The sequence below is a fragment of the Myotis yumanensis genome, unplaced genomic scaffold (genome assembly GCF_028538775.1).
Source record: "Myotis yumanensis isolate MYYU_CA2020_CCGP unplaced genomic scaffold, mMyoYum1.0.hap1 SCAF_14, whole genome shotgun sequence".
Taxonomy (NCBI): Eukaryota; Metazoa; Chordata; class Mammalia; order Chiroptera; family Vespertilionidae; genus Myotis; species Myotis yumanensis.
In genome coordinates, this window is record NW_027223765.1 from 24,005,318 (window position 1) to 24,030,840 (window position 25,523).

Below are 25,523 nucleotides of genomic sequence, written 5' to 3' on the forward strand. Positions count from 1 at the left end.
TGTACTTCTGTGTGGATGGGAGCATATGTTTCTGTTCCCCTTTCTGGTGAAATCTCCAAGCAGATACAATCACCAAGGTTCACCCAAGAGGAGAAACGTGTTTTGGGCGCCTCCACACAGGGGTTTGAGTGAGTCTTGAAACTAGTCCAGGGCCACTGGGTACAGGCTTCTGAAGGTGACTTCAGGGAGTGGAAATACCCCAAACTTTCCTCCCACAGTCCATTTCCTTAGACGGCGGGGGAGAAAGCTGCCCCGAAATTAGGCGTCCAACGTGGGGTGGTCTGTGATGCATTCGGGCTGCTAAGTCAAGCGGGGCGAGGGCCCCCGGTTTCCCACGCTGGAGGCGTCCAGGGAGCTGGGGTTTTTGTGACGGCGACCTGGGTCCCGGGGCTGGAGGGGGAACAGTCAGAGCCGCGCGGAGGTCGGCCGGGCGGGACGGGGGCGGAGCGGGCGCCGCTGCGCTGACCGCCGCTGCCGACAGGGGGCGGCCGCGCCCACTTCCTCCGCTCCGCCTCGGCCGAGGGACCCGCAGCGGCGAGCGGCGCCTCCCGGGGTCTGCGGCGGCGGCTCCCGAGCGAGCGGGCGGCGGTGGAGGAGCGGCGGCGGGCGAGCCTGGTGGCGGTGGCAGCCGACGCTCCGAAGCCCCGCGGCCAGGTTTGCGTGCCGGCTGCCCGCATGGACGCGGCGCTGAAGCGGAGCCTCTCGGAGGAGCCGGCTGAGCTCCCGGCGTCCGCCCGGGACTTGGAGGAGGAGGAGGAGGAGGAGGAGGAAGAGGGGATGGAGCAAGAGCTGGAGGAGGAAGAAGAGGTGGACCCCCGCATCCAGGTAGGGCGCGCGGGGGGCGCCCCGGATCCCGACCCCGCGAGGGCCGCCGCGGAGGTCGGCGTCTCCACCTGCAGCTGCCTCGCAGCCCCCGGTGCCTGCGGTCTGCGGGCAGGGAGAGTGGGTCCGAGTCCTTGGTTTCACCCGGCTCTTGGGGAGCTGCAGTGCCCGCGTGAATGCGGCCTGGCTACATTGCGGGGATCCCCGCAGACCCCCGGCAGGACCCGGGGTTCGCCGCAGCGTGCTCAGCGGTTCCGCGGATGTGCAACAAAGGGAAAAGGGGGCGGGGGCGCCATGCGGGTCTGGGGGTCCCCGGCCCAGCTCCGGGCGCCGCGTGCATGGCACGGCCTCCTGGCCGCGGAGGAGAGGCCGGCCGCCAGGTGGGCGTTGTCCGCCCTGCTGCCCGGGCTGGCCCGGCGCCCCGCGTTCCGAGTCTGCCTTCACCTGGCGCAGGTGCCCGGCCCGAGCCATCTTCCTCCTTTGGTTCATTGTTCCCAAACTGAAGGGTGGATTGTCCCCGTGGACTCAGCCTTGCACTTGGCCTCAAAGGTTTAAAACCCAGCTTTTCCTTGTTGTGAGGTTGAGTGTGAACAGGAATCGGGAACAACTGATGCGCAAAGCAGACGCGGGGAGAAGGCGAGGGGATTGGCCTGGCCCTCCGCACCTCCATTTCCAAGGGGGATGATTAAAAACCGATTTCCAAGCCTCGATCTAGGAGTGACAGCTTAACCTCTTCACCTGCCAGGCAAAACGCACAGCAAATCCCGTTGCCAAGACCGTTTTTCTACCCTTTGCCTAAGTCGTCCTTAAAAATACATTGCTTTTAAGTATCTCTTTCAATTCCTGAAGCCCTTATTGGTTTTTCAGTGCGCAGATCAATTAAAAGCTCATGTAACTCAGCTGTCTCTATTTAAATGAATTGTTTTGGCAGACTAGCCAGGTAAAGATCAGGTGGGAAATGTTTGCATTAGAAATCTTATTAAAATCGTCAGTTTGAACTACTACTACTACCATGTTTTCTTGGTAGGGGAATTCTGTTAACAAGATCCTTTGTTTGCAGAGTAAAATGAGTTAACTTCATGCTGGCTACTTTTTACAGAATTTCATTTTGCAAATGTTTATTTAAAGGTATCTTTTTTAAAGCTAGTTAAAAAAAATACCTAGGGAGATTGAATAATTGGCAGAAAAATACTCAACCGCCAATGAGTTAACGTCAGAATGGTGCCCTTGATTTTGAGAACATTTCACTGGGTTTATACTTGTGGCTTGGCCTTGTTTATTTTCTTTTATTGTCTTTTCTGCAAAGTTCTTGCTGCAAAGCAGAAGGTACTGTTTTGATTCGGCTCCAAAACCATTGTAACAGGTGGATTTACCTGAAGGCACAAACCTGGAGTAACTATTTGACCTTCTAAGAAAAGACAAATTTCTGGGACTTTCTGACATTGCTGATCAAGATAAAGTTTTCAGAATTGCTGACATGCATTTGCTCTTCCGGCCAAGGCTCAACTATTTTCCTTGAGAGTTAATACTGACTCGTCCCTCTTCCCACAAATGGTGCTGGAGTAATTTTGCAGGCAGTGGGCTGAGTCATACTGGAAACAAAAGACAATCCCTTAAATCTTTTTTCTCCCTCTGTCCTTCCTTAGGGAGAATTGGAGAAGTTAAATCAGTCCACGGATGACATCAACCGACGCGAGACTGAACTTGAGGTACAGAAAGCCGGGCCCCTGTCCCTTGCTGAAGTGACACCCGAATGGTTAATTTTGTTTTAGTGGCTGGAGGGTGGTTGCTGGCGTGCCCTCCTCAGAGTTGAGCAATAGCCTGCTGTCTGACAGAATCAGCTACACCACTGAGCCCAGCTTGTGGGTGGAACACACATGGATCTCATTTCACATGTTGTTTTTCATCATGGAAGCTCCGTGGGGCCCAAACCAAGGGCTTTACACAGGCGTAAGCCCTAAAGTTAACGTGTCTGGGGAAGAGCTACAGACCTGAGGGGAAAATGAGCTGACCCTTTAGTGGAGCAGCACAAAGCTCACCAAGTCTCTGCAGTGCTTTCGGGCGGTTCTTACACTGTACTTGGAAACGTGTTTCCTCAGATTTAAACCTTTTTTTTTTTTTTACTTTCCTGCTCTAAGAATTCACTCCCTTCCACATTCCTGCTCACCTCTTGATTGTCGGCTTGTGTGTAGAATAGAATCATCTTAATGGTGAGGAAAAGCTGTTTAGACTGGGAAGGGCTTTTCTGCTGGGAAGTAGCTTGAGAGACTAGAACTCATTTGAATTTCACAAACATCTCCCAACCTGAGTGTAAACAGATTAGCATTCTTTTTTGTTGCTGTTGTTAATCCTCACCCGAGGATATTTTTCCATTGATCTTTTAAAGCAGCGGTTCCCAACCTGTGGGTCGTGACCCCTTTGGGGGTCGAACGACCCTTTCACAGGGGTCACCTAAGACCATCAGAAAACACATATAATTACATATTGTTTTTGTGATTAATCACTATGCTTTAATTAATCACCATGCTTTAATTATGTTCAATTTGTAACAATGAAATTGGGGGTCACCACAACATGAGGAACTGTATTAAAGGGTCGCGGCATTAGGAAGGTTGAGAACCACTTTTAAAAGGAGAGTGAAGAGAGAGGGAAAGACAGAGAAACATCAGCTCACCTCGATTGGTTGCCTCCTGCAGGAGCCCTGACCGGGGCCCGGGCAGCGGGGAAGAGCCTGCAACCCAGATACGTGCCCTTGGCTGGGACTGAACCGAGGGATCCTTGGTCTGAAAGCTGACACTCTATCCACTGAGCCAGACCAGCTAGGGCCAGGTTAGCATTCTTTACAGTTACCGATTGGTCCCCCTGCCTTTTCAGTAGTGGTTGGCTTTACCATCCATCAGCAGATCTGAACAGTAGGAAGGTAATCTACCAGCAATACACTGGCAACCTCGACTTCAGCCTGCCTGCGGGGCCGAGGCCCTGGGTGTGGGAGTGGGGATTAAAGCCTGTCTTCTGAGCTGTGTGTGAAGGGTTAACCCCTCTAGCACGACGGTAGGTGGCTATGAACACTGGCTGCGCTTCTCCCCCAAGTGGAGTAAAATCTGAGTGTTTATTTAAATTCTTTGCACTTAGGATGAATCGAGTCTCTTTGTTGGGCAATTGAAATCTCTCAGAATCTCAGATTTGTAGATCATGAAACACCACCCAAAGCCCTACCACTTCTATAGTATTTTTTTTTTTTTTACAAAGTGTTTTTACAAGCTTTTTCTCTTTCTGTCCTGTTACAATAGGCTAATGTTGTGCTGTCCAATACCACCACACATGGCTATTTGAATTGAAATTAAATGAGTTGAAATGAGATTTAAAAATGCAGCTCCTCAGGCACGGTAGCCATACTTTAAGAGCTCAGTAGCCCCTGTGTTGGACAGAGCAGAGAGCACCTCCACCATCATAGAAAGTTCTAGTGGACAGCAGGGCGTTGGAAGGTAGGGGAGGCGGCGACTGCCTCTTCAGATGGGGACCCGGAGGCACAGTGCCCTCTCGGTTCAGTGACGTTAGGGAGCCAGGCCATTGTCCGTATCCCTCCAGCTCTCATAGCCTCCCGTCCCAAGTGTGAATAGACGAGTTGGAAATAGCGTTTGTGTTTGGATGCCTGCTCGATGCCGGCCACTGTTGTGCTTGCGCACGCTTACCTTCTGAGGGTAAAATGGTTCCATATGTTGAACTCCTTTTAGCCCCGATTTCCGCATCCTTTCTCTGAATGTACTCAGGTGTGTGTGTGTCATGGGAAGCTCGGGGCAGGTGTTTCCTGTCTTGCTCTGGAGGGCACTTGGCAGCAGCGAGGAGAGGTGGCCAGAGCTGGCCTGTGTCGCTGGCTGACCTTTTCATGGTATTATTAGAACCAAGATGGATTCAGAAATATAACGCCAGCTCTGTAAGCAAGGAACACGTCCCTAGGAGCCACATCAAAAAGTAAAAACAAACAGCTGAAGGGACTTTATTCCATTTAACCGAGAATGTTCCGGATAGCATACTTTTAACATGGCATCAATAGTAAAAGTCAGCCCTAGCCAGCTTGGCTCGGTGGATAGAGCGTCGGCCTGTGGACTGAAGGGTCCCAGGTTCGATTCTGGCCAAGGACACATGCCTGGGTTGTGGGCTCGATCCCCAGTGGGGGTGTGTGCAGGAGGCAGCCAATCAATGATTCTCTCATCATTGATGTTTCTATCTCTCCTTCTCCCTTCCTCTCTGAAATCAATAAAGAAATATATTTTAAAAAGTAGTAAAAGTCAGTGAGGTATTTTACAGATATTTTGATATGAACTTCAGAATCTTGTGCGTATTTTGCACCTACAGCACATCTCGGTTTGGACCTGCCACTCAGTAGCTCCCTGTGGCCCGGGCAGCCCAGGGCTAATAGGTGTTGCCTGTGAGTCTCCCAAAGGAGCAGGGGGTTGGGTCCCGTGCGGCTGTGTGGACGCTGGTCATGCTCCCAGAGCCCGTGGGGAGCTGGGTGTCCCTGTGTCTGTGGTGGGCTGCCCTCCTCCGGTCAAGCCCTGGGCCCCAGCCTTGTGTCAGGCACTTTGTTGGCCACTGCAGACGCGTGGGTGAGCCAGACAAAGGTCTTGCCCTCAGGGAGTTTATATTTCTGTCGGGGGTGGGGAGAGGAGAGGTGGCTGATGATTCCTGATTGTAGGAACTACAGTAGAAGAGGGAGGTGACAGGCTGTGAGAGAGGAGGCACCGTTAGATAGCTGAGCAGAAGCCGGCAGCAGCCGAGTCCCTGTGCAAAAAGGAGCAGATGGCAGGAGCGGCGGGGGTGGCGCAGGGGCGTGTGCCAGAGGATGTGGGACAGGAAGCAGAGCGTTTAGATACACAGTTGATTCTCGTTATTCGTGGTAGTTGTCTTCTTTTTTTTAATGTACCACAGTTTTAAATTTTTATTTATTTATTTAAATGTATTGTTTAGCCGAAACCGGTTTGGCTCAGTGGATAGAGGGTCGGCCTGCGGACTGAAAGGTCCCAGGTTCGATTCCGGTCAAGGGCATGTACCTGGGTTGCGGGCACATCCCAGTAGGAGATGTGCAGGAGGCAGCTGATCGATGTTTCTCTCTCATCGATGTTTCTAACTCTCTATCTCTCTCCCTTCCTCTCTGTAAAAAATCAATAAAAAATATTAAAAAACGTATTGTTTAAAGTATTACATATAGTATTACATATGTCTTCTTTCCCCCCATTGACCTCTCCCAGCCACCCCCACCCCGAGTCGTGGTGGTTGTTTTCTGTAAAGTAGCTGTGAACATTGACTCAGTGAATCCTGAACCATTGCTCCCAGAGGGGAAATGTGACCAGGCGCTCGCAGGACCCCACCTTCGGTTCCTGTGTCTCTGGTCATGTTTTTTGTCAACAGATTGACACATAACCTTGTTTTATGTGTGTTTCCATTTAAAGTCACCGTATATAATATATGTTATTGGTTCATTAATTGAACTCGTGGGCAAGACCACAGACTCATGCCTGCATGAAGCCTGTTTAACACCTGAGTTCTCTGTGACCCGTCACTGCCTCCTTCGGCTACAGGACATCGGACAGCATGTTAGCACTAGGCTTGCAGGCCGGTTTAAACAGCAGAATCACCAACAAAAAAAACCACAGAAACGGAGGCACTAAATGGACCGTGGGAAGGATACTGTTCACGGTGTGAGAGCTGGAACCAGAAGCGGAGGGTCTTTGCTTGACCTCGGCTGGGAGCATGTGCGTTGGGTGACTCTGTGCATGTCCGCTCTGGGCACATCCACGGATGAGTGCAGAAGCACACGGATATTGACTTGGAATCATGAGTAAACCGTAATGAGTGTGGAATCTGTAAAGAACGAGGATTGACCTGAAATGATTCCGAAGCCCCTGGAGGAGGTCTTACTCTGGCCACATTGCCTTTGCCTTTACTATTTTTAAAAAAATATATTTTATTGATTTTTTATAGAGAGGAAGGGAGAGGGATAGTTAGAAACATCGATGAGAGAGAAACATCGATCAACCGCCTCCTGCACACCTCCCACTGGGGATGTGCCCGCGACCAAGGTACATGCCCTTGACCGGAATCGAACCGGGGACCTTTCAATCCGCAGGTCGACGCTCTATCCACTGAGCCAAACCAGTCAGGGCTTGCCTTTACTTTTTGAATATTACCTGGAGTGCCTAGCACTCCTCCTGCCTTTGTCCGACTCTGATTAAAGTGACTTGGTGACCAGGTTTGTGGTGGCTGCTACTTTGCTCACAGAGTGTGGCTTGGTTGTCTCTGGGCAGCCATAGGCCGAGGTGCAGGCCTGGTTTCTCCTTTAGGATCCCATCCTTTTTCTTCTCTTCCTCCTCCTCCTCTTCCTCCTCCCCCTCCTCCTCCTCCTCCTCCTCCTCCTTTTCTTCCTCTCCCTCTTTAAATCGGAGGTTACCAAGAGGCCACCTGCATGTCGCCAGTTGGACGGCTGCCTCTTCCTGCAGCCTCTCTTTGCCTCTGACCTTGTTTGAACAGAGCTGTGTCCCCTTTGCACTCTGATTGCTATCGGGAGGGCCAGCCTTTCAAACTGTTGAAGGGAATAACCTTTTAACCAGAGAGGCCCTTGGATATAAGCCTGATGTTTCAAATTAAGAAAGTGAGCGCACTTTCCCACAGACACATCCTTGAGTATTTATTGAGCAACTACTATGCGCTAAGGACAGTTTTAGGTGACGGGGGAGAGAGCAGTGAAGAGAATGGACAGAACCTGTCTTACATTGTGGAGGGAGGAGATGCAGTTAACAGTGAACCCCACAGTAGTCACATGGTGATATGTGCTAAGGAGGAAAAGTCAGGAGGGGCCTGGGCCGTGTGGGCGTTGGGGAGAGAGGGCAGGGAGGAGGGGCTCAGTGTTCTATGCAGGGGGTGGGAAAGACTTCCCTGGAAGCACGTCTGGAGAGAGTGAGCCTCCGGGCCATGTGGGGAAGAACATTCCAGCCAGAGGGATTGGCCAGTGCGAAGCTGAAGGTGTGACCTGGTTGAGGACCAAGCAAGGGGGAACTAACTGGTGTGCTGGGGGTGGGGGAGCGATGGATAGAAGAGGAGAGATTCAGAGAGAGAAATGGGTCATTCAGGTGAGGAGGGAGGGGAGGACGAGGAAGACAAGGAGGAGGAGGAAGAGGAAGGACACAGGCCTGGTGACCCACATCCAGCTTCTCTGGCTCCCAGTGATCACAAGCGGCCTTTCCCAGCCTGCCCTTCCCTGGGAGGAGAGTTGTTAGTGGTGAATGTTCGTGCTCTGCCCCTCGGATGCTGGACTTCTGTGTTCCCCAAACTTCCATAAGGCCTGTGCCCAGAATCTGCCTTTCCCCCTTCCAGACACCAGCAGACATTTTCTCTTAAAAATACAGTTTAAAAAAGAAATTACTGATTTTTTTACAGAGAGGAAGGGAGGGGGATAGAGAGTTAGAAACATCGATGAGAGAGAAACATCGATCAGCTGCCTCCTGCACACCTCCCACTGGGGGTGTACTCGCAACCAAGGTACATGCCCTTGACCGGAATCGAACCTGGGACCCTTCAGTCCGCAGGCCGATGCTCTATCCACTGAGCCAAACCGGTCAGGGCTTAAAAATACAGTTTTGAGCTTGGAAACTCGGGGGTGGGAGAGCAAAGGGAGGGGTGGATTGGGAGGGCCTCTCTCCAATGAATATTAACACAAGTCAGGGGAAGAGAGAAATTCTTTCCTGAAAAGATAATGTTGTCACATCTTAGCACCTTGGCCTTTAAGGCCCGTGAGGTGTGGGGTGCATGTATTGTGTGTGTGTTGTGTGTATGTGGTTTGTGGGTCATGTGTGTGGTGTGTGTGTGGTATGTGTGGTATATATTGTTTGCAGTGTGTGTATTGTGTGTGTGGTGTGTGTGGTGTGTGTAGTGTGTGGTGTATAGTGTGGTATGTATAGTATGTGGTGTGTGTGGTGTGTGTGGTGTGTGTGTCTGTGGTGTATAGTGTGTGGTGTGTGTGTGTGTGTGTGTGTGTGTGTAGTGTGAATGACTAGATGTGTGCTGGGGGAAGGCCCTATAAGACTTGTGTTTTGGAGAAAGTACTAGAACAGTGGTTCTCAACCTTCTGGCCCTTTAAATACAGTTCCTCATGCTGTGACCCAACCATAAAATTATTTTCATTGTTACTTCATAACTGTAATGTTGCTACTGTTATGAATCGTGATGTAAATATCTGATATGCAGGATCGTCTTAGGCGACCCCTGTGAAAGGGTCGTTCGACCGCCAAAGGGGTCGCAACCCACAGGTTGAGAACCGCTATAGAGAGTGTGAAGTGATACGTGGATGAGGGGAAGTGAGGAATAACTGTTCCTTGAAACTGACCTCTTTGTATCCAGGTGAGATCTGGTTCAAGTGAACAGTGGCCTAGGGGCCTTCATGTCACAAACACACAGCCCGTCCTGTGTGCTGAGTCCTGTGTGGGTCCCTCAAGGGAACCTCAGACACAACCTGTGCCCTGGCCGAGCTTGCTGACTTCTGGGATGGAGCATGTGGCTAGGAGTGAGAGGGCCGTGCAGGGCCCCTCGGGAAGCCAGGGTGGGGCTTGTGGAATAGGAGGCAGAGTTGAGGCCTGGAGACCCAAGCCTTTGGGAGGTCCATTGACATCCCAGGTAGCCTCAAAGTGGAGGCGGAGAGAGCTGACACTACAGGCATCACCTGCAGCTTGACCTGTGTTGCGATGACTCTGGCCATTGGCCGGTGGTAGAGACAGACACACCTGAGGTCTTCACTGGGCGCCTCTGTGATCTGGGCTGGGGCTGCTGCCTTCCCCACAGCCCTGACCTGAAGTTTGGCCATCAGCAAGGTAGGACTTCGGGCTTCCTGCTTCAGGGACAGTCCCGCCCTCACCACTGCTGGGATGTCAAGAGACAGTAACTCTTTATTCTCACCCGAGGATATTTTTCCATTGATTTTTAGAGAGAGTGGGAGTTAGGGAGGGAGGTGAGAGAGAGAGAGAAAGAGAGAGAGAGAGAGAGACATCGATTGGTTGCCTCCTACATGTGTCCCAGCCAGAGCCAGGACTGAACCTACAATCCAGGCACATGAGAGAGAGAGAGAGAGAGAGAGAGAGAGACACACACATCGATTGGTTGCCTCCCACATGTGTCCCAACCAGAGCCAGGACTGAACCTACAATCCAGGCACATGCCCTTGACCAGGGATGAACCCATGACACTTCGGCGTGCGGGCCAACACTCTAACCACTGAGCAACGCCAGCCAGGGCAAGGGACGATAACTTTTGACCCAGCAATTGCACTTGTAAGAATGTATCCTAAGGGAATAACTGGGCAAGGATATAGGACTGATAATGTTCATTGCAGCATTGTTTAAAAATGTTGGGAAAGTATAAATCTGAATGACTCTCAGTAGGGGTTTGCTTAAATAAACAAATACAATGCACACGCAATGGTTGATAGAATCTAGGCCTTAAAATGATGACACAGGCTGTTATTAACAGAGAAAGACATCTGGATGGGAAAAAGCAGATTGCAGAAGAGCAGTAGGATGGTGCTCTTATCTAAAGTATGTCTATATGCATGACGGTGCCTGGGAAAGATTACACACCAGGTATTCCTGGGAGGGGACATGAGTGACATTTATGTTTCTATACTTTCCACTATTTTCTGAATCATTGCATAGAATTTGTACTACTTTATAGTCAGAAAGGGAAAACCAAACCAAAACAAAAGCCAAAGTCACGGGGAAGGGGTGGGTGTAGGGTTTTGGCATCAGGTGATATATGGTGGCGTTGGGTTAGAATCCGAGGTCGGCTGACTTTTATGGGCACGTGGCCCCTTGGTGTGAGTCTTGGCATCTATGAAATGGGGGGTTGTGACTCTTGTCCACATCCCTGGGTGGCTGGAGGGCCAGAGGAGGGGCTGTGTGAAGGGCGCTGGGATGGTTGCGCAGCCTGGTGAAGGAGAGGTCTCCTGGGGGTGGGGCTGGCAGGGAGCGCCGAGGCCCGCTGGGTGCAGATGCAGAACAGGCTCTGGCGAGATGTCCATTGGAGCCAGGCCGGCCACGGGGCCTGGCGATGGCCCTGCTCTCCTTCCCAGGCCCCGCTGTGATGTTGTTTTTTGTTGTTAGTGACTCCACTGGGCAAGGGGCCGAGAGAGGGCTTGTGCAGGCCAGGGTGACGGGGGCATGGACTTTGCATTCCGTGGAGCAACAGGGCTTTGCCCTGTGGCTGGTCTGTTGGGCTCGGCAAATCGGTTCGTCTCCCGTGACCCCTGCTTCGTTAGGGCCCGTCTTCTCCTGGGAGCTGCCTGGCACTTAATAGGTGCTCAGTAGATATTTGAGTGGTTGAATAGCAACAGATTGCCCCTTCATGGCTGTGTGACCTTGGGCAGATTGCTTCATGTCTCTGGGCCTGTTTCTTCTTCCCCATGATGGTGCATAGAAAGCTACCAAACATTATTGCTGTTACTGGAGCAGAGCGGTGAGGGCTGCAGTGTGGTGGGTGCTTGCAGGACGGGTTTTGTGTCCATCCTGGAATGTCATTCCTGCCTGTTTTTGTCTCCTAACTGCCCTTCCACAGTCATGACGGCTAAGGGTAATAATGAGTGCCTGCTGTGTGCCAGGCCCTTGCCTACACACTTCAGAACACCTCTATGAGATAGATGTCTATCATCCCCGTTTTGCTGATAACAAAACTGAGGCATAGAGTTCAAGTGTCTTGCTCTAGAGCAGTTACTCAACTTGAGCTCCATAGACGTTGTGGGCCGGATAATTCTTTGTTTTATGGGGCTTGTCTTGTGCATCGTAGCAGCATCTCCCTAAATGCCAATAACAGCACCTCTCCTCCCCCGTTGTGACAATCAAGCATGTCCCCAGTCCGGCTGTGAACTACCACTCTAGAGCAGTGCCGTCCAAGTGTGTGGTCCTGCACCAGCAGCCTTAGCACCACAGACAGGAACTGGTTAGAATGAGAGCATCCTGGGCCCCACCCAGAATCAGAATCTCTGGGGCGTGGGGCCCCCAGGCTGTCTTACCCAGCACTCCCTGTCTCATGCACTTCCTACCACCCTCACCTCCCTCTGGTGTGTGCTCCTCAGGCTGTAGAACGGTCATCTGTTTACTTGTCTGGCCACCCTGCAGGATCTGGCCTCTGGAGGGAGAGGCTTGCCTCCCCGTCTTTTGTCCCCAGCATCTCCTTCAGTGTCTGCACACCGGGGTACGATGAATGTCGGAATGGACGGATGTTAGTTTTTGCTTAGAATCAAGAGCCCTTGTGAACTCTTGGCTTCGTCCTACACAGTGTCCTGGAAAACAGACGGGTCCCTCTTCCCCAGGGCCGGCTCTGAAATCGCATTCGTCCCCGGGCTGTTGTGAGGCAGGGCCACCCCTGGGCACAGCAGTTGTGACATTTGGAAAGTACCACCTGTGTCCTTCCCCTGCCCAAAGTCCCTCACTTACGGAGGTCCTAGCTCACGGAGGTCCTAGCTCACGGAGGTCTAAGAGGCTGCCCTGCTTAGAGATGTTGGCATTGTAATCGTGGCCTGTCCTACTGAAAAAGGATGGCGGGTGTGAATGGGGACAAATGGTCATGGTCGACTTAGTGGAGGAAAGATTAGGTAATAAAACAATAAAGTGTATGTAAAACTCTATGTAGTGTATGTATAAGATCATGTGTCCAGTGAGAGAATATGTGCGTATGAGCGAGAAAAGGTCTAGGACACAGGGGTTTATAATGCGGTCCACAGACAGTGAACTGCTTGTTACCAATTAAGGCGAAGTAAATACAGAAATTGAGAGTAAGAGTTTATAAATTAAAAAAAAAAAGTGACATTGCCTGGCTTTCCCAGTGACATTCACTTTTTTAGTTGATTTTTATTGTATTCTACAGAAGCGTTGATTCACAGTGGGCGGGGGTGGGGGCCCGTATTCCCACACACTTTTGAGAAGCGTGGCTCTGGAAAAATGCACCCTCGGATGTTACAAGTGGTGATTGCTAGTTGCTCAGAATGCTGGTGATTGTAATTTTTCATTTCTTGATGTTTTCTCAATTATTTACAATGACCATATTTTATCATTGTCATAGGCAGGGAATGGGGGTGGAGAGAATGAAGCATTATTGTAAAAAGATGTCTTTATGAGCCAAAGAAATAAATTTCTGTGAAAGGAATTTTGGGAACTATGAAGGCTGGTGGGAAACATTTTTCCGATGGGTAGTCCCTGCCTTAATTGAAGATAAATCCTGAGGTTGGTGGGCTTGCGTAGTGAATGACTCTGTTGTTAAGCTCTCCTTGTGGTCATTCATGGAGGGATGAAAAGTGCCTTAAAGGCATTTTAGGGTTGTCGGCAGCCAAGAAACCCTCATTTATGAAATACGCACACACAAACCATCGCCAAGATATAACAGTGGAAAGCATTTCAATTATTAAGAATGTGTGAGTTTGAGTACTTGCATCATTTCTAAATGGATAGACCTGTGGGCACATACAGGCTCTCTTGAGTAGACCATAGAAATAGCTATCTGGTGTCTAATCTTGACCCTGTTGCCTTAAAAAAAATCAGTGTGTCTTCCTTTTAAGCTCTAAAGGCCAATGAGATAATACACCGACTTTCCCGGCCCCTCAGCCGGAGCCCGTCATAGGAACATAGGCGCTCGCTGTTGTAGTAAAGCAAACTTTTGTACAGTGACCTGACTGTGCCCCACGTTTTCCAAAGATGCCTCCCCTCCTACCGGGGTGTCCTCGGGTGTCCTCACATCGAAAGGAGATTGGCTGTGGGGTGGATGGACTTGTTGCTGTCCTGGGGGTGATGGAATCTTCCAAGCCCCTGGGCCGTAGGGAGCTGTGGTTCCTGTGGATTGTAGCCTTTAGTATTGAGCTGTTCTTTTTCTTTATTTAAAAAAATTTTTAATAGAATTTATTGGAGTGACATTGGTTAGTAAAATTATACAGGTTTGAGGTGTACAGTTCTATCATACATCATCTGTATGTTGTATTGTGTGTTCACCCCCCTAACTCCAGTCTCCTTCCATCACCATTTACCCCCCTTTACCCTTTCTACCTCTCCCCACCCCGATTTCCCTCTGGTAGTCACCGTTGTCTGTGTTTTTTGTTGTTTGTTTGTTGTTGTTGTGTTTTTTTTTGCTTAATCCCTTCACCTTTTTCCTCCAGCCCCTTCCCCTCTAACAGCTATCAGTCTGTTTTCTATATCTGTGAGTCTGTGTCTATTTTGTTTGTTTGTTCATTAGATTCCACATGTAAGTGAAATCATATGGTACCGTCTTTCTCTGACGGGCGTATTTCACCTAGCATAATGCTCTCCAGGTCCCTCCATGCTGTCGCAGAAGGTAAGATTTCCTTCGTTTCACGGCCAGGTAGCATTCCATTGGGTAAATGTGCCCCGGCTCTTTTATCGGCTCCTCTCCTGCCGGGCGCTTGGGCAGCTTGAGCTGTTGTTTTGCCTTCTGAGCGTTGATTGTGGAGACCTCTCCCGTAGCAGCGTATGCGTGTGTGTGTTCGGCCGGCTCAGTTAAACACCCATTGAACCTCATCCTTTGGCAGGCATCCCAGTTACCTCGCCCAGCCCTCCTCTCTGAGAGTTGCTTCATCTGCCTGTGGCCACAGAGATGTTTCAACAGTAAAGACTGTCGCTTTTGTGCAAAGCATCTTAACCAAGGGTTTCATGATCCCTTGCAGAGCAGCTCTTAGAGAGCTCTTTCATTTCCTTAAGGGAAGGGGGGAAAACGTTTTGTTCTCTTCTTGCCTGATTTTTCCTTTGCTGTGTTTTGCTGGATTATCTGAGAGAGATTTTGAATGTTTGCTGTGACAGAAAGAAGCTGCTAGAGGGGAGACAATGAGAGAAACATCCGCTGTTATAACCGCAGCCAAGCCCACTCAGGAGACACTCTTTTGCCATTTGGCATCAGACTCAACCGCAGCCTGCATTGCAAAAGGGTCTGGCTTCATCCTGATAGATTTGGAGTCTGCAGTGTGATGTCCTCTTTTCTTCCCCACTTTTTGGTTTTATTGGAAGAAGAGATGAAATGGATGCTATCCTTTTTATTGCTCTGGTTACTATTTCTACCTAATAGGTCACACCAAAACATCACAGCTTCGAACCGCTGCTTTATTTTGTCCGTGATTTGTGGGGCCGGAATTTGGAGAGGGCTCAGCTGGGCGGCTCTTGCTTACGGGGTCTTGGATGCAGTTGGGTCAGATGTCAGCTGGGGCTGTGGTCATCTGAAGGCTTGACTGGACGTCTGAGGAGGCCCATGTCTGTGTCTGGCTGTGGAATGCTGGCTCTTGGCTGGGAGCTCAGCTGGGGTTGTCAACCCGAGTGCTTACATCTGACCATTCCAGCAGGTGGTCTCAGGCACTCTGACCTCCACATGGGGTCCAGCTTCCCCCACTGTGAGCATCCCGAGATGACCAGGTGGACACATCTTGGCCTTTTCTGTCTGAGCCTTGGAAGTCCCATAGTAGCACCTCTGTCATAGGCTCTTGGTCCAGGCATCCTGAGCTCACCCAAGTTCAAGAGGAGGGGACAGAGTCTCCATCTCTCGATGGCAGTCGTGCCAAAGAATTTTGAGCCCCACTGGAAAACTGCCACACTCGTGGCGGAGATGTAGGCGCAGTGACTCGTTTTGAGGCCTGCGGGACATCTGTTTCATTCACTTAATAAACAACCACGTTTCACAATGCCTTCTTGTTGCTTTAATGGTTAACCAGCCAGCAAAGCAAGGACTTTGGTTAGAACTCCCAGTGACCCTTAAACAAACCAGCAACAATAAAAAAAAGCAAGAGGGAGCCAGTGCTTAGCAGAGCGGAGGGTCGTGTGATAGGGAATTCTTCGCCGCTTTGCTCACTTCTTTAACATTTTGTCTGAGAGAAAAATGATGCCACGGCTTTAATGCCTATTAGAAAAAATTAGTGGAACCTAGAGCCCAAAGTACAGTAGCTAGGCAGACCCTTTATGAATTCAGGGGAAGGTTCTAGAGCTCTTTGGGCAGTTCTTAACATGCCGCTGGTTTTGTTGGCATCTGCATTGGGGAAATAGAATCTTGGTATTGCATGCATTGGCTAGAAATTGCATCTACTCCCCAGGTTGGAACTTGTTAAAGCAAACCACACTTTAACTCTATGGAATGTGGAGCTAAAAAAAAAAAAAAAAAAGTAGGAAAACTTATTTTGGAGCCAATAGAGACTTAAACGACAAAGCATGTGATGGTAGCAAGCATGGACTTTGAGTTCAGGAGAGCTGGATCTGAATTCTCTCCTTCTTCACCAGCCGTGCAGTCATGGCACAGTGTTGAGCTTTTCTGGGTTGTCATTTCCTTCTCTCTAAAATGGGGAGAGCAATACCTATCGTGCAGGGCTGTTAAGGATTAAATAAGGTGATGTTTGTAAAGTGCCTGGCCCGGTACTTGGCATAGAACATTCAACACATGGTAGTCCTTTCCTTTCTGCCCTTTGCTCTTTATTGAATAACTAGAGGCCCGGTGCACGAAATTTGTGCGGGTGGGGGGGGGGGGGTCCCCTCAGCTCAGCCTGCACCCTCTCCAATCCGGGACCCCTTGAGGGATGTCTGACTGCTGGATTAGGCCCGATCCCGGGTATCAGGCCTAAACCGGCAGTCGGACATCCCTCTCACAATCCTGGACTGCTAGCTCCTAATTGCTTACCTGCCTGCCTGCCTGCCGGCCTGTCTTGTCGCCCCTAACTTCTCCCCCTCTGCCGGCCTGATTGCCCCTCACTGCTTCTATGTGCCAGCCTGATTGCCCCTAACTGCCCCCCTCGCCAGCCTAGTCGCCCCTCACTGCCCCCCTGCCAGCCTAATTGCCCCCAACTGCCCCCCTCTGCCGGCCTGGTTGCCCCTAACTGCCCCCTCCCCCTGCCGGCCTGGTCAACCCTAACTGCCTCCCCCTTGCCAGCCTGGTCACCCCTCACGCCCCCCCCCCCCCCCCCCCCCCGCTGGCCTGGCCACCCTGCTGTTCACTTGTTTGGTTGTTCACTTGTTTGGTTGTCCCTCACTAACCCCCCTGCCGGCATGGTCATAAGCAGCCATCTTGTGAGGGTGTGAGAGTTAATTTGCATATTATTGCTTTATTATATAGGATGGCTCCTACATAAAAGGCCCTTTTTACTGAAAGCTTATTATATGCTAAGCATTGCTCTCAGTTCTCCCAACAGCTCTTGAGGACATTGATGAGAAATGGAGGCACTGAAAGATGGAGTCAGTTCTCCCAGGTCACATGCCCAGTGGGTGGAGAGGCAGGATTTGAATCCAGGGTCTGAGGCTGGAGCCTATACCCGTAGGTGGTTTGGGAATGTGTGCACATATTGAGGTCCCTGCTGAGGCTGGTGAGATGGAAGAATGCTGGTCTAGGGCTTAGGGGACCAGGTTTTCGACCCCTGCCCTGACACTCCCCAGGTATACATCCTTGGGAGAGAGACTGACCTCCTGAGGTTTCAGTTACCTACTCTGTGAAATGGGAAGGAGCATCTGAGCTCAGCGAGGAGCAAAGCCTTTTCCAGCCCTGATATTGTACGACTGAGATTTTGACTTTAATTTAGCCTCATGCCAAATGAATTATGAGTCACCCTCAGTCCTGATGATATGGAAAATGCCGAAGGTCAGTCTATGCTGCACTTACTTAAGATTTTATTTTTAGTGAAGCAATGCTTGCACATAGTTTTTTTTTTTTTTAAGCCCCAGAGAAGTTTTAATGACACAAATGAAAGTCCTCTGTCTAATTTCTTCCCACCCCCCGTTCTACGCCGGAAAGCAACCACTGTTAACATTTTTAGCTGTTTCTTCTGATCGTTCCTTTCATGTCTCTAAAGTTACAGCAAAGGGCTTTGACTTTGGTTCTTCTGCATCCTGTGCCCTCCTTTCTCTCCCCTGATTAGCTGCAGTCAGGAGGAAGGTTATCCAAAAGCCAGCAGGAGCCAGACAGCCAGCTGGCCTGGAATGCGGTGGGTGGATGTGAGCTTCCAGCTAAATCATCTCTGGAGCTTTCCAAGGCTGGGCCCTGAACTCCCCATCGCGCCCTAATTCTAAAGCTCATGTCAGGTTATGAAATGGACCTTGTATTGCGTAACCTCGTGGGTGGTGGTCGAAACATTATCCTGGTAAACGTGCCAATCAATTGTATAATCCATCTAAAATCTAATGTCTAAGAATTGTTGGGAAAAAGTGCGTCTTGGCGTTGAGGAAATAGGCTACGCTTCTTGGTGTAAACCATTCCCTGGTGGTTGAACTTAGTATAAAGCCCTGGTTCAGCAGTTCTGCCTCCTCTTACACAAAGAATCCCGTGGGTTGAAAAACATGTGTGGCCATGAATGAAAAAGCATTGGGTCCTGTCAGTCTTTCTAGCCGAAATGTGTGTGTGTGTGTGTGTGTGTGTGTGTGTAGGGTTATGTAACTTTACTCCCTCCTCCAGGGCCTCTTAGGATTGACCCTTGTGCCTGAAGATTTAAAGGGGTTATGGGTTTGGACCTTTGTCTATATAAGTTAAATTCCATTCTGGTGGCTCATTCCTATGTAACAGCAACAAAAAGGTTGAATTGAAAATGAGTCTTTTCCAAATTGACAGACATTCTACACAATAACTGGCTCGTATTATTAAAAAACATCAAGGCCATGAAAGACAAAGAAAGACTAAAGAACCGTTCCACAGTAAAGGAGACGAGAGAGAGATGACAACTACATGCAAGGTGCGGGTCCTGGGTTGGATCCTGGGCCCTTTAAACAATTCCCCCCCCCCCCCCCTTTATTAAAAAAGACATCAGTGGACAGTTGATAATTTGAATAAAGCCATAGCTCAGATTGATAGCCTTGGATGAACATGATGTTCTGATTTTGGTTCTTGTGCCAGGCCCTGTAAGAGAATGTCCTCATCTTTAGGAAATGTGCACTGAAGTATTTTTTTTAGGTTAAAGGAGCACCATGTCTGCAATTCACCCTCATTTTTTTTCCCCAAGTCTGAAATTATTTTAAATTAAAAAAAAATTTTTTTTAAAGTCTTTTCCCCATTCCCAGATCTGCCAATTGCCTGGCCTTAGCCTCCAACTGGCAGTGGAATCTTGGCCATGGCATCTTGACATTGGCCATGGAATCTTGACATTGGCCATCACTTCAAAGGGAGCCGTGCGGCCCAGGCTGACGGGCCCGCTGGGGCCGGCTGCGATGTCCTGGGGGTTGGGCCTGGGTGCTCACATGCTTATCTGGGACTATTTTACAGTCAAGTCAGAGTCCGAAACCAGAGAGGCCTCTGCCCAGGAGGAACTCAGTTCCACACAGGCCTGAAAAAGAGCTCCAAGACCTTTGTTAACCTCAGAAAAGGGAAACTGACAACAGGAAGTGCTCTTGACTGCCTTTTCCCTCTTGGTGGAAGGAACCCCTTGTTGGGTCACAACCAAGACGGACAGTGAGGTGCTGTGGAAAGAGAAAACAGGATCTGGCTTTGTCACCAAGTCCACCGAGCTGCACAGGGGCTGCCCCTGGGTCTACAGCTGGGATCGGGACCCCCAGTCGTTTTTTCCCACCACCACTTAAGTAAAAGGTGGGTTTTCTGGAAGATTAAAGGAGCCTGTCATGGAACCCAAGGGAGGGAAGCATCATTGGGCCTTAAGCATAGGGAGGGGTCTCGGGGCACCTTGTCTCCAACGTGTCCCAGTTGCCTCAACAGACTTGGTTTAAGCCTATTGTCTCGGTGTGATTACTATTATTTTTTAAAATATATTTTTATTGATTTCAGAGAGGAAGGGGGAGGAAGAGGGAGATAGAAACATCAGTGATGAAAGGGAATCATTGATTGGCTGCCTCCTGCACATTGGACCGAGCCCGCAACCCAGGCATGTGCCCTTGACTGGAATCTAACCTATAACCCAGGCATGAGCCCTTGACCGGAATCGAACGTGGGACCCAACCTGGAACCCTTCGGTCCGCAGGCCAATGCTCTATCCACTGAGCCAAACCGGCTAGGGCCTGGCGTAATGGTTAATAGGGCCCCTCCTCAGTCTGGAAAGTGCCCTGGTTTGATCGATAGGTTACACCACTATCTGATTTCTGGATCAGAGTCAGGAACCCAGATAATCTCCCCTCCTCTGCTGCCTCCTGCTGTTCTCTCAGTTGCTCTCTTCTCACTCTCTGCCATGTGTCTCTGTCACTCCCTCCTGTGGGCCCCTCAGTTCTGTTCCCTGAGAGAGTTTCTTGTATCAGAAACGTGGCTGCAAGGTTCTTCCGGATGCATGGATGGTCCCCACAGAAGGAAGTGGCGGCTTTGGCGAGCACCCCAGGGGGCCTCTGCTACAGGACTGGGGCTTGAGGTGGGAAAAAAGGAGTCAGAAGGGAAGGAACTTAGGCACCTGGTCTCCAGCAGTGATTCTGAAGTCTCTCAGTTTGAAGGGCCTAGTATTTTCTTCCCCTTTTTTTCTTTTCCATGAAGTTTCTAATCCTTCAGAGCTGTTTTAACCAGGGTCTTACCGGTGAATGGATGGACATTGCTGATGTGGAATGGGGCTCGCTCAGCGATCGGGCGTGTGGTGGCCCTGGTGGGCCGAGCTTCAGCTCCCGGTGGTCCTCTGTCCTCCCCCTCCCCCGCCTCTGCTTCCTCCTGGCTCTGTGCCTCTCAGGTTTGGCTCCCTTGGCGTTGGCTGTACCCTGGTATATTCTTTCCGATTCTGCCTCTGCTGTAAAATTCCTGAAGGTGGAATTGCGCTGTCCTGGCTCCCCTCTCACAGAGCCAGGAAAGCTGCTCCTGAGCTGGGGCTGTGGGAGGAAAACTAACAGAGGTGGGAGAGGAGGCAGCTGGAGGACCCCAGGAGCCTTGTGTGAGCTTTCAGGGTGGCAGCCAAGCGAGACCCAGGGTCCAGGAGCCAGACCTGTGCTGTCCAATATGGCAACCACTAGCCCCATGTGGCTATTTAAATTTCATTTAAAAAATTAAAATTTAATAAAACGTGGTATTTGCACTAGCCACATTTCCAGTTTTCGTGGAGCCACATGTGGCTGGAGGCCTCTCCATTGGACCACACAGGTGGACAACATTCCCATTTCTGCAGAGTTCTATCAGGCTGGGGAGCCTTACTCCCTGTTCACCCAGTTCTATTCAAGGTGGGTCCTTTGTGTGTTTTAGTAGCTGCCACGGTGCTTCTAAAGAATAGGTTGGAGGGGTGAGAAGAAAACACGATTTGTCGTAAACTTCAGAACATTTCAGGTATCTCAGAACTGGTCGGTAAGTCCAAATGTTTCCAGTGGCACCTTTTATCGTGTAACTACAAGCCCGGTGCACGACATTCATGCACTGGGGAGGGGGGGGCGGGGGTCCCTCAGCCTGGCCTGTGCCCTTTTGCAATCCGGGACCCCTCGGGGGTCAGACATCCTTAGCGCTGGCAGTTGGATGTCCTTAGCACTGCCACGGAGGCCAGAGAGGCTCCCGCCATCCGCTGTGTCAGCCTGGCTTCTGGCTGAGCGGCGCTCCCCCTGTCTGTGGGAGCGCACTGACCACCAAGGGGCATCTCCTGTGGTGAGCGTCTGCCCCTGGTGGTCAGTGTGTGTCATAGCGACCGGTCGTTCTGTCGTTCGGTCGATTTGCCTATTACCTTTTTATTATATAGGATTCTATGATGTCCCTCTACCGGGCTTTATGGTTCTTAACTGGTCATTCTCTGGCTGCTGTTGTAATTTTTGCCTTATCCTAGTTTTCTGTATGTACTATTTATTCCCTATTTCTCTTTAAATTGATTCACACTCTTACTTCAGTTTGAAAAGGAGAATTTATAACGGTAAGTGGAAAACCAAGAAAGGGAAATGCATTTTTAAAGCAAGAGTTTCATTGAAGGTATGTACGGATGAAAGTGCCCTACTCATCCCAGCACAGCGTGGGACTATGAAAGCAATGCTGGTTGCTGCCAGTGGATTTATTGTTCAGCTTATCACGTTGTAGCAGATCCCCTTCTCGGTGGACAGTTCTGAGCCGGGACGGGCCATTCCCTCCTGAAAGAGGAGATAAGCGAAGCAAACGCCAGGAAGTGCAGAAGGCGCTATGAAGGCAGGGTCGCACCAGCGGTGGCTTTAAAGAAAGATCTGAGAAGTAATAACTGCTTCGCGGTTAGTGAAAGTATGCAGGTGTTTCTGTATGAGAAGGGTGTCTGCGGGGCAGGCCGGGTGGGGCAGGTATGGCTTGGTGTCCTGCAGCAAGATAATGCCTTCCTGCCTCGGGTCCCCTTTTACATCCTTATAATCGTTGAGTCCCTCAGAGAGCTTTTGCTTTGTGAGCAATACCTATATTTGCCATGTTAAAACTTAAAAGTAAGAAATCTCAAAAACTTGTATTAATTTATTTAAAAAAAAACCATAAACCGGTCCCCCCCCCAAAAAAACAAAACAAAACCACAATGGAATAAATAAGTAAGTACATAAATAAATATTATTAATCTCAAAAAAATTTATAAACCGCCCTGGTTGGTGTGGCTCAGTTGGCTGAGCATTGATTGTCCCACATACTGAAAGGTCACCGGTTCGGGTTCGATTCCCGATCAGGGCACGAACCCAGGTTGTAGGTTCCATCCCTGGACAACTGATCCAAGTTTCTCTCTCTTCCCCTCCCCCGTTCTCTTTTTCTAAAATCAATAAAAAATATTTTAAAAAAACACACAAAAATCATAAACTAATTACATGTTAACATTAATATATTTTATAAAAAATAACTATTTCCTCACATAAAAAAATTCATGACAAGAATGTAATTGGCGGTGATTTTTGCAAGCCTTCTCATGTCTGGCCCAGTAGAAGAGCTGGATTTTCGTGTCAGCTTCTGCGTCCCATCGCTTGCGATGTCCCCTATCAAGGAGTCTCTGGAAAACTCCATTGAACACTCATGAGAGAATGAAGGTGGAAAAGGCAGATAGGTCTAACTTGATTCTGAAAATTGACTCCCAGAAAAGGTCTCAGGGACAGCCCCCACCCCAGGGTCCCCTGGACCACACTTGGAGAACCACTGGAGAAGTGAAAGGCACATCGGACTAGAAGACTAAAAGTCTGCACTTCTGCCTGAGTGTGACATTGGCCTGTGACTTCAAGCCAAGCAGCACTCGGCCCCCAGGGCTCCTGTCCTCCCATCTGTAGACTGGGAAGGGTCATTCTGGCTGAGCCAGTCTTGCCTGTTGCTGTGAGGTGCAGATAACGCCTGTGAAACCTGGCTCTCGCTCTGAATGCAGTGTATTTATAAATGGCATTACTAAGGATCTTTTGAAGCGTGGTGTCATCTTTAATTTGTAGGCCAGTTATTTTTAAAAACTGACATCCCGTCTTAATCTCCCTGGGTTCACTTTTGAGAAGTGGGAAGACTCATTTTCAGCTCACAGGTGAGATAATGGAGGTTTAGGGGAGCGGGTTGGCCAGGAAACAGGACTCTGACAACCGGCCCCTGTTTCCAAGGCTCTCCGGTGCTGGCTGGCGTGGTTTAGCTGGAGTTCTTATCTGATACGGGCCTGTGCTTGTGACACACTGACACATTCACACCGTCAGCAGTCCTTCGCTTGAATAAATCGCCGTCAGACTGCGTCACCTAATGGATGACACAGGTTTCAGATTGGAAGATCTGAGGCCTCGTCCAAGCAGAACTCCTTCAAGTGCCGATCTAAAAAACCAGCCGGTGAACAGCTTGTTTTCCTAGATGGGTGAGGTCTGCTCGTTCCCCCGAGATGTGTTTGGACTTCTGACTGCTTCCTCCATGGGTCATTTACTGTAGAGAAAACGGCTTTCTCGCCTCCCTGGACACCCCTGCAAGCAACCTCCACTCTGATCGTGGGAGACACACTTGCCTGCAATTGTAGGAGACAAAGGACCACGGTCATGTTTTCTCGGAACTAGGAAATAAGGCAAAGAGCACATGTTCAGTGGAGCCAAGCTGGCTTTCAGGTGTGGCCAGCTGGCGTTCGGATGGATTTAAGGAAAAGTTTTATACGAGTTAGGCTGAGTCCCATTCCCTGGGCTCTGCTCCTTGTACACACGCTGTGTGGTCGGGGGCAGCGCCCTCCATCAGCTATCCGTATTTAAGTACAGACTGTAGATTGAGCCTCCCCTCCCTTCTATATAAATATGACTACCTTAAGGTCTATTTTTCAATAATTTTTTTATGACTTAATTTGATTGCAAGTGACAGAAATCCAGTTCCAATTCGCCTAAACTTAACATAAATCAGTGGTGACAGTTGGGGTGTACGTGCTGGTTTGGCTCCAGGGAAGGTGGTTAAACTGGGAAGCATTAGGTCATTGGGACCCCGCCCCCCCCCCCCCCCAACACTCCCTTCCTCCTTATCTCCCTCCCCCCTCCATCCCTTCCCCCCCTTCGGTCAGGCTCTCCCCTCATGGTGCCAAGATGGTTGCCATCTGCTGCAGGCTTTCATTCCAATCACTAAGCCTTCTCAGGGGAGACATTTCCTCCTTCTTCTAACCGTTTCCGAAGTCCCAGAGTGAAGTCTCCTTGGTACTGACGGGTCATTGGTCCTGATGTCCTCCCTCAGCTATCACTGAGGCTGGGAGTATCCACAACCAACCGGCCAGGCTGGGTCACAGACTGCTCCTGGGACCAGGGTGAGGCCCAGGAAATCAGGGCTGTTCGGTGAGACAGGCAGGAAAGGTTCTGGTCTGTGGGTCCCCAAACCCAATGTTTGTGGAGAATTGTCACTGGAGTCGCTCTGATCCTCTGTGGAGCGGTGGAAGAACTGGGTCCGCTCTATCTCGTCAGGGAGAAGGCTGGCTTTGTGTTGAGCTTTTAACACATCTCGGATGAATAGGCTTGTTTGTGGTTGGATGTCAGCCAGTCATACATCATCGTCCCTGGCAACACAGCCTGTTTACGGAGGGAGATGCTGACCTCACATCAAGTCTCTTGGGTTCAATCCCTTTGATGGTAACACACTTAACCAGGCTGGTGGTCCCTGAATCGCCCACCAGAATCCCTTGAGGAGCCTGGTTCACTCTTTGGTAAAACCCAGATCTGCTTACAAATCCATGTGGTGTTCTGCCACAATAGAAATTTTTAAAAAAAGGCAAACAAAAACCCCACTAGTATTCTTTTCTTTTTAAAAATGTTTTTATTGATTTCAGAGAGAGGAAGGGAGAGGGAGGGAGAGAGAGAAACATCAGTGATGAGAGAGAATCACTGATCGGCTGCCTCCTGCATGCCCCCTGTTGGGGATTGAGCCTGCAACTGGGAATCAAAACTGTGACCTGGTTCATAGGTCAGTGCTCAACCACTGAACCACACTAGCTGGGCACCCCACTAGTATTCTATTCTCCTACCCCTACCTCCATTTTTTCTCCCTTAGAGGCGGTTCAATAGATCAGTTTAACACATTTTAGCTGATTATGTAGTTATTCACTTCTGTGATTATAAATAGTAGACTTTGTGTGGCTATTTCTTGAGTTTTCAGTTTTACTTATTGTCTACCAACATCCCACTACGGAAGGTGAGATTTGGGACTCTTTCTGCCCTCTGTCCTCACCACACACCCACTTTTCCCATCCCCTTTCCTCCCAGCAGAGTTACTGTGTAGTCAGTATCTGATGCTGACATTATTGCAGCCATGTAAGTGCTGTTGACAGTGGAGCCATCTAGTAAAGTACGATTACGTTCACTTCTTGTGGTAGAACGCACTCTTCAGTCATTTCTCACAGAGGG

General features: G+C 49.9%; 1 protein-coding gene across 1 annotated transcript in view; it reads left to right on the forward strand.

Annotated features, from left to right (window-relative positions):
* The first annotated feature begins 541 nt into the window (after positions 1-541).
* SH3BP5 (SH3 domain binding protein 5) overlaps positions 542-25,523 on the forward strand; it is a 66,725-nt gene continuing 41,743 nt past the window's right edge. The window contains exons 1-2 of the mRNA XM_070433377.1: positions 542-825; positions 2,469-2,531. Of these exons, the coding sequence (XP_070289478.1) occupies positions 676-825; positions 2,469-2,531 (213 nt within the window). The 5' untranslated portion in view covers positions 542-675. The remainder of the gene's footprint in view (positions 826-2,468; positions 2,532-25,523) is intronic.